Below are 9,203 nucleotides of genomic sequence, written 5' to 3' on the forward strand. Positions count from 1 at the left end.
TCTTTGTTATGGCCACCCTACAAAACAAATGCAGATTTTGCTGTAAGGAAGTGGGGTACTGCTATAACAAATACCTAAAAATGTGGAAGCAGCTTGGAAGGGGAAAATGGGTTATCTGGAAGAGTCTGAAGACTGGTGATAGGAAAAGGCTAAACTGTTAGAAAAATATGGGTGTTACAGAAGATTCTGGTGGAAGCTCAGGAAGGAAAGAGGAGAGCTGCAGAGAAAGCCTCTATCAACCTTAGACAGTATGCACATTGTCATGAACAGAAATGCTACAAATACAAATGTTAAAGGTGTTTCTGGTGAAGTCTCAGGCAGTACTCAGGACCATGTTATCGGAAACTGGAGGAAAGGTGATCCTTTCTATAAAATGGCAGAACACTTGGCGGAACTGTGTTCTGCTGGGTAGAGAGTGGAACTTAACAGTTGATGAACTCCGATACTTAGCTGAGATTTCTAAGCAAAGCACTGAAGGCACTGCCTGGTTTCTCCTTGCTGCTTAGAGCAAAATTCAAGAGGAGAGAGAGAAATTGAAGAAGGAATTGTTAAGCAAAAGGGAACCGGAACTTGAATATTTGGAAATTTCAGTCTATCCATATTGTAAAAAATGAGAGGGGTGTCTGGGTGGCTCAGTCGGTTAAGCATCTGCCTCCGGCTCAGGTCATGATCCCAGGGTCCTGGGATTGAGCCCCACGTCGGGATCCCTGCACAGTGGAGAGTCTGCTTCTCCCTCTCCCTCTGCCCCCCCACCCCATTCATGCTGTCTTTCTCCCTAATAAATTCTCTAAAAAAATGAGAGAGCATGTTCTAGAGAGGATACTAAGGGTGTGGCCTGTGAATCCAATCAGCTATCTCAACAGAAATACTGCCACTGACAGTCAGCTTGGACAAAAAGGGGACAGAGATGGGACAAAAGGAAGGAAAGCTATTAGCCTTCTGGGATTCAAGAGGCAGGAAGTAGGCTGCTAGAGCTATTTGGCTGTGAACATGTATTATCCTTCAAGAAAAGGGAAGAATGACTCTGACAGTGCTTTAGAGGCCTGAGAGGCTGCCACTGCCACTGTGGGCCCAGAGGTTTCCTCCTCAGACCTGGAGGCCAGGAAAAGGATGGAGCCCCCAGCATCTGATGGGTCCAGAGGACACAGTGTCCAGCCACAGAGGATTATTTTTAAGCCTTAAAATTTAGTGAAATTTGCCCTGTTAGGTTTCAGTGAATCTACTTTGCATGTGAGAAGAACATGAATTTTGGTGAGGGCTGGAGGGCAGACTGTCATGGGTTGCAGTATGTTCTCCCAAAAGAGACATGTTGAAGTCCCAACCCCCAGGACCTCAGAATGTGACTGTATTGGAAAGAGTGTCTTTCCAGAGGTAATAAGTTAAAATGAGGTCAACAGGGTGGGCCCTAATCCAACGTGACTGGTGTCCTTATAAAAAGGGAAAATTTGGAGACAGACATACACAGAGGGAAGACTATGTGAGGAGACACAGGGAGAACACCATGTGATGATGAAGAGATCAGGGTGATGCATCAATATGCTAAGGAAAGCCGAAAAGTACCAGCAAACCACCAGAAGCTGGAAGGGAGGCCTGGAACAGAATCTCTCTCACAGCCCTCAGAAGGAACCAACCAACACCATGACCTTAGATTTTTAGCCTCCAGAATTAGGGGACAGTAAATTTCTATTGTTTAAGCTCCCAAGTTTGTGGTACTTGTAACAGCAATCCTAGGAAATTCACACAATGAAATTTATGTTGGAAATCCCACGGACACATCTTTGAAGGTGTACTCATGCTAAGACAAGTGTAAGGCTGTAACCAGAGTACAGAACTGCTGAGGAGAAGGACTTGTGCACATGATGTAAGTTCCAGATGGAAGGATGAGTCAGGGCACTCCCAGGAGAGCTCTGTGGGCATCTGGAGTAAATTGGAAAGAAGGACTCCCCCAGGAGTAGGCCTACGAAGAAAGACCTGACTGAGCTCAGCCATGATGAGTTAATGATTCATATTTGTGCAGCAAGAATTCTGGCCCTGAGATTTTCACAGACAAAGCACGGTGAGTGGAACAGTCAGATAATGTGGGAAACCACTCTATGCTCAGAAACTCATATACACATTCTCTATCATCTAGCTCTTCAAGTCCAAGTTCCCTTCCTTGTCTTTCAAGACTCCCCACAATCTGCCATTAACTTTCCAACAAAAAATAATAACCCTCCTACTTGACACTAACCCCAGTGAGCTCATACTATAAGCCAAGCTCTGCATTCATCCATTCACCCATTCATCTAAACTGTTGTTAAATGTGTGAACTACACTCTGTTCCTGGGATGGAAGGCCACGTAAGACACACTCTGACTTTATGGCACTTACAGGCTCATGGAAGTTGCCTAAGCACAAGATGAGGTAACTGCAATGACAGCAAGTTTTTCGAGAAGTCACACCCTCAGTGATGAAAGTGACACAGCTGTAGTTGAAGTCAATACATCACATCAACAGCTGAAGTTGACAGCTGTATCCATAGGACGTGAGAGTATCAATGAGATCACCTGAACATTAACAACTCAGCCATCATCCCAAGTAAATATTCAAAAGGGTAAAAGGTCCAGAAATTATAGAACAAGAATACCTGATGAAACCTGCACACCATAGAAGACTTAGCAGACTGCCATGAGAAGCGCTTGAGATGGCAGAGTGATGTAACTACTTTTAATATTTGAAAAACTTTAATATACACACTTTCCTCTGAGGTCGCTGATGTCACTCAGAGGAAAGTCACCCACAGAGACAGTTTTGGGAACCACCATCATATAAGTGGCAGTTTATATTTTGAGCCAATGAGAACACTTGCAAAGCAATAAAAAGTGGAAGTGGGGAGGCACCCGGGTGGCTCAGTTGGTTAAGCATCCAACTCTTGACCTCAGCTCAGGTCTTGATCTCAGGGTTGTCAGTTTAAGCCCCACACTGGGCTCCATGCTAGATATGGAGCCTACTTAAAAGGAAGGGGGGGAGTCTAGAGAATTGGGTAGAGCTCCTGGCCATGGCCAAATTCACTGGCATATAAAGGGAAGGAAGAGGACATGAAGTCTGGAGAAGATGGGGAGGAACTTTCATGGGGAGGAACTTTCAAGGTGGCAGATTTTATTTTCACATACAGAAACAAGGAAGACTATTCTCAGAATTAGAGACACAAAAACTAGTGCATTCCCCTTAAAATTAGAGGTCCATTGTCTATCTGTATTGTGAGAAATAGCACAGGAGAAGAACTCTAAGGTGCCTTCTAGCTTTAGGATTCTGTGGTATAATGTCAATACCATTGTACAAGCAAGAGGGAGATTAGATTTTTAAGGGGCAGTACTGATGTGCAGAGAACATTTTTCAAGAAATTATTATTCTGTCAACAAAGACTGTAAAGGAATGGGGGTGGTGGGGAGAAGAAGCAAAAGACAAGGACACCAGCTGGTGAAGTTTATCAGAGCCCCAGTATTAGTTAATAAAATGTTCTTCATGCTTCCTTGAGCAAAACAACCAGGATAAATAATCCGATACTGGATTTGAACACAGGAGAATTTGGAGAACCATGTCCATGTATAATGGCCCTGGAAATTAGTGCCTAACCGGGGTGAGGTTAACAGTCATGGAGAACAAAGAGGTGATGCAAGAGTGATGACTATTCCTGATTTACTGGACAAGGAAGAAAAAGCCTATAGTCAAATATCACAAATTTCTTGCACATGAAGATGGACAGATCCACTGAAAGAAAGAGGAGTGCTCTGGGAAGAAGTAACTTAAGCACCAGTGTTTAGTTCATGGTAACTTAATGATGACCTTCCCAGGTCTGAAAAGAGCAAGCTCTACCTTCCTTCAGTTTATCCAGCCTGTCCAGCAGTGCCCAGGCATTATTACCACTGTGCACATGAAATCTTGTGTGTGCCTCTGTGGAATAGTAAGGTGCTCAAGAGACCAGGCTCTGGAGACAGACCACCCCGTCGTCAGTGATGGCTCCATAGCACACTGGCTATGTGGTCTTGTAATTGCTGTGCCCCAATTTCCTCATTTGTAAGATGAACACTGTAAGTGTTCTTACATATAAAGGTCAGAGAATTGGGGCACCTGGGTGGCTCAGTCATTAAGCGTCTGCCTTCAGCTCAGGTCATGGTCCCAGGGTCCTGGGATCGAGCCCCGCATCAGGCTCCCTGTTCGGTGGGAAGCCTGCTTCTCCCTCTCCCACTTCCCCTGCTTGTGTTCCCTCTCTCGCTGTGTCTCTCTCTGTCAAATAAATAAATCTTTAAAAAAATAAATAAATAAAGGTCAGAGAATTAACTAAAATAATATAGGCAATGTGTTTACCACGATGTTTGGTACATAGTGCTACTATTGAACAGCTTTCAATAAGTACTTTTTTTATTTTAGTACGACTACAACTACTATTACTACCACTATCTTAAACAAATCAACAGCAAATCATGTCTAATAGGCTAAGGACTTAAGCAAGTAAAATGCAGTCCAAAATGTTGGCATGTTTCAAACATGGCACTGCCTGGAATTCATGACATGTCATGATCTAAGGTAATGGTACTCTGAAAGACGAGAGAATTCCTGAAATGCAGCCCTGGGTCCCAAGGCATTCTGGGAATCCCCACAAATCCTCTATTATTATCCTATCCCCAGGTACTCTCTTCATTGAGATAGGCTCCAGTTGCAGACTAGCTTTGTAGCTCAATGGTTTCACCCATTCACTGATATCCCAGGAAAAAATTTCTCTTATTTACTGGGATATACAATTTGGTGTGTATATAAATAGCTTTTCCTCATTCCTCAAACCATCTCCCTAGTCTATTATGGATTATGACAGGCATCTCTAAAAAGGAACAATCATTCTAAAGAGAATGAGGAAGTGTTTCACAAGAGTAAAGGAAAGAGCACTGGATTAAAGTTCAGACTCTACTGTTGATTTAGTGTGCATGTCTTAAGATCTCTGGCATTGTTTCCTCCCTTACAAAATAGGAATTATATCCACTTGGTCAACTTCACAACACTGGTGTGCAGGTCAAGTGAAAAAATAAAACATAGAAGCACTGTATAAGTGCCAAATACTTTATGAGATATTCATGATATCACTACATTGGCATTCATTTTTCTCAAAGGATAAAAGAGACCCACAAGATTTTCCAAATTCAAAGAATATCACTTATAGCATATAATTTTCTTCATCATCACTTCTCAGAGTCATTCTGAGGATTAAACAAGATCATGTTTTATTTATTTATTTATTTGGTTTTTTTTAATTAGAGAGAGTGCACAGGGTGGGGAGGAGCAGAAGGAGAGAGAGAGAGAATCTTAAGCAGGCTCCACACTGAGCTCAGAGAATCATATGCAGGCTCCACATGGGGCTCAGTCTCACAACACTGAGATCACGATCTGAGCCAAAATCAAGAGTTGGACACTTACCCAAGCCACCCAGGCGGCCCCAAACAAGATCATGTTTTAAATGGAAATACTAAATTCAGCCTGAGGTAATAATAATAATATTCACTGAATCCATACTATGTGCCAGGCATTACGCTTAGAACTTTATGTGCATAATTTTATTCAGTTTCTTAAAATAGCACTCAAATGAAAAAGATATGGTTGTCCCTGTTACGCTCATGAGAAAATTGATTCAAAGAACTTAAATAACACACAAATCCTCACAGTCAATGTCAAAGCTGAGATTTGAACTTAGGTCTGTACCTCTCAGCTGTATGGCCAGGGCACACTCTTTACTAGCTGTATGACTCATTCTCTCCTGCATACCAGCTTCATGGGGCTAATAATGCCATCATGAACTTACAGGGATGTCCTCAAATAGGCTCAAAACAATCTATCTGTGAATGCTTAGGATCTTTATGATTTTGTGTAAACAACTATTTAAGCATTCTTTAAAAATCATTATTTCAATCCCTACCTTCTATAATACCAATTGTTTTTGCATCATCTTCATCTAGCAATTAAGATAAACACTCTGCCTTACCACATATATTAAAATATCCATATACACAATGTGGAGAATCATATAGAATATCCAAATATACATCTTTGGAGGGAATATATCTTAATGACACCAAAAGAGTTATGTTGATCTTGAAATACACTTGGCATTCAAAGACAGAAAAAAAATAAAGGAAAAGTTACACAAGATAAAGGAAAGAGCACAGATTCAGACCAATCTGGGCTTAAAATCCCAGCTCCACCACTTATGAATTTATTACCTGACAAAGTTGATCACTTGTAAGAGTTTCTATTTCTTTATCTCTAAAATGAGAACACTAGCACATAGCTTGCCAGGCTGTCATAAAGCTTAATTTTAATAGTACAGAATGTGTAAAGTTTCAAGAATAGTGCTAGGTAACTCTTCTCTTCTATGCCAGTAAGAGATAGCAATATGACAGTGCTCATGAAGAAGGCCATGAGGAAACAGTTTCACAGTTGCACTAAAACTAAATAACCTATTGTATATTATTTAGAACACCTGTGGCTAGTCACACCTACAAAGAAAATGAAAGACCAGAAGAGTATTTCCCCAAAGAATTCACTGGAACATACAACTGTGACACAGCCCAAGACTCACTAGCACAAGGGGAAGATGTGGACCAGATTTGTAAAACAAAATGTGTACTGGGGAATAGAAAGGAAAGACTACTCTCTTCCTTACCCTCAATTTACCCCAGCAGATTAGGATCTTGTCATTCAAAGACACAGATTAGGAGAGTGGTTAGAAGTACTGATTATGGAGTCAGATGGACAGAGGTCCAAAGTCTGGTCCTCTCACTCACTAGTTAAATGACCAGGGAAGTTGCATAACTTCTCTAATCATAAATTTCCTCTTGGGAATAATAATGATGAACTCAGGAAAATACCTACTTTACAAGGTAGTATAGAAGGAAATGAAATTCACATGTAAATCTCTCAGGACATACATGATCAGTAAAGAAGCAGTTATAACTTAATGATGATGATGATAACTCATATGGAAGTTTTGCTGCCTGAATGATATTCAGAACCTAGAGTCCCAGGGATTTGAGTCAATGTAAAATATATATATATATATATATCAAGGAGTGCCTTTCTGGGCTGGAGTAAACCGATGGTTTCTACAGTTATTTGGATATTCCATCCTTCCCTCAAAACTCCCAGCCCAGCCAGGAGTCCTGAACCACCAAAGTAACTCCTAGGTGGTGTGAGGAGTGAAGGGCCCAGCTCAGCTCCAAACCTGCTCCATAGGTAATCCTGAGACTTTGGGTCAAGGTTTGGAAAATCCCTAAACCCCATTCATAAATGCAGTGTCAACCAAATGGTTTATTTCCAGAAACCTTTCAGTATATTTGCCCTCAGGGAACTGAAAGTCCCCTGACAAGTTTCGTGAAGCCACATCTAGAATTGGCACCCAGAGAACACCTGTGAACTCCACACTTCAGTTCTCCCCTTCTGCACCCTCCCAATACAACTAGACTGCCGTCTCTATGATTTTTACATTTCTGCCCTTGTTAAAATTCCCAGCTGCTTGCTTTTCAAATGTGTTGATTTTTTTTTTTACTTTAAAATAAAAGATCAGTATGAGGGATGCCTGGGTGGCTCAGTCGGTTAAGGGTCTGCCTTTGGCTCAGGTCATGATCCCAGGGTCTTGGGATGGAGACCTAAATCAGGCTCCCTGCTCAGCACCTGCTTCTCCCTCTCCCTCTGCCCCTCCCCATGCTGTGCTCTCCCTCTCTCTGTCATATGAATAAATAAAATCTTTAAAATAAATAATAAAGATCAGTATGAAAGAAGGTTTAATGAAGCAAAGAAAACAAAGAAATCTCAGATGAGTAAAAATCAGATCTGAAGCTCTAACAGGAAAAATGTATTAGTACCAGAGATTATTTGTACTTAATCCATACAGGTGATATGGTCATCAAATTACTGCTGAACCAACATTAAATCTTAATTTATTTAAAATATTTTTATATTATTACTGAAGCAGTTCCCGTCCCCCCCCCACACACACACCAGGGAAAAAGAATTTACTAACATAGTAAAGTATTATTTTTTTAAATTTAAGTAAAGAGACCAGTTGCTTAAAAATCTCAGTTGGTTAAGGGTCAAAGGATGCTTTAGACCTGCAAAATAATGCAATATAAACATTTCAGAATAGACATTACTTTGTTTCACACAAAAGTAAAATTCTATGTTATAATCTTACAATTATGATTTCTATAAATTAACTGTGATAACTTTATGGAGTTCAGTGTACAGAGGAATTAGGTCCAACATTTAGTACTCAGGATATCATAGACTCATGCTAACTGCAAGCTTATGAACACATGTAATGTGTTGCTATCAGTCAGGAAAAATGCCCCTATTTTTTTTTAAAGGAAGATACCATAATATCAACACATTTATAGAAATGGTGCTAATTACTTCTCACTAATCATAATGTGCATACATTATGTACATTTGTGCTATGCTGACATCCTTACCCATAGTACCTGAGAAAGTATCTTTGAAAGCATCACAGAGCTCCCCTGCTTTAGAACCCTTTTACTTACCATCCTTTAATTTTTTTGTAAAGGTCATGCTTCTTGTATAAGATAACTTTTATGGGAACCCAAATCAGTAGAGTTACTGAAGCCACATAGGCGATCGAACAGGAAACAATCAGCCAGTAATGCGTTTTCTCAGGGTTGCCTGCTCTGCTTTGATAGGCGGTGGCAAACTGTTCCACAATCACGAGTGTGGGAATGGAGAAAGCAGTAAACTCAAGAAGTTCAAAAACCAGGAGCTTGATTAGTCTTCCAGAAGCCATCCTGAGGAAGGGCAAGCTGCTGAGGATCAACACTTCCCCTTTGGTTGTGAGCAGCATATGGACACCAATACTGACCTAGGATCAAGTTCCTTGTCCTGAAATCACTAACCAGTGACTTTTTATTCTTTTATTGACCCTCATAGGGTTCAATGATCTTCCAACTTAACAAGCGAGGCCTCTTAAAGAACCAGAACAGCTGTGGAAATGATCACTTAATGTGTTTGCACGTCCCATTTTTCAAAGTCAAATGAATTTCTGAATATGCTTTGCAGCACTGGTAAAAAGCAGGTCTTTCAGTGTAGCTTGGATTGCCAATTGGAGCACACAAAAAAATTATGTAATATTTAACATTTGTTCAGTAGAACCATTGGAATTATATAAT

General features: G+C 40.7%; 1 protein-coding gene across 1 annotated transcript in view; it reads right to left on the reverse strand.

Annotated features, from left to right (window-relative positions):
* Nucleotides 1–8,898, reverse strand: part of TMEM236 (transmembrane protein 236) — a 35,101-nt gene extending 26,203 nt beyond the window's left edge. Inside the window, exon 1 of the mRNA XM_025892018.2 lies at nt 8,565–8,898. Coding sequence (XP_025747803.2) covers nt 8,565–8,878 — 314 coding nt within the window. The 5' untranslated portion in view covers nt 8,879–8,898. The remainder of the gene's footprint in view (nt 1–8,564) is intronic.
* Nucleotides 8,899–9,203: the final 305 nt, after the last annotated feature.

Source organism: Callorhinus ursinus, unplaced genomic scaffold (genome assembly GCF_003265705.2).
Source record: "Callorhinus ursinus isolate GAN/ISIS: 27379988/994484 unplaced genomic scaffold, GSC_fseal_2.0 scaffold63, whole genome shotgun sequence".
Classification (NCBI taxonomy): Eukaryota; Metazoa; Chordata; class Mammalia; order Carnivora; family Otariidae; genus Callorhinus; species Callorhinus ursinus.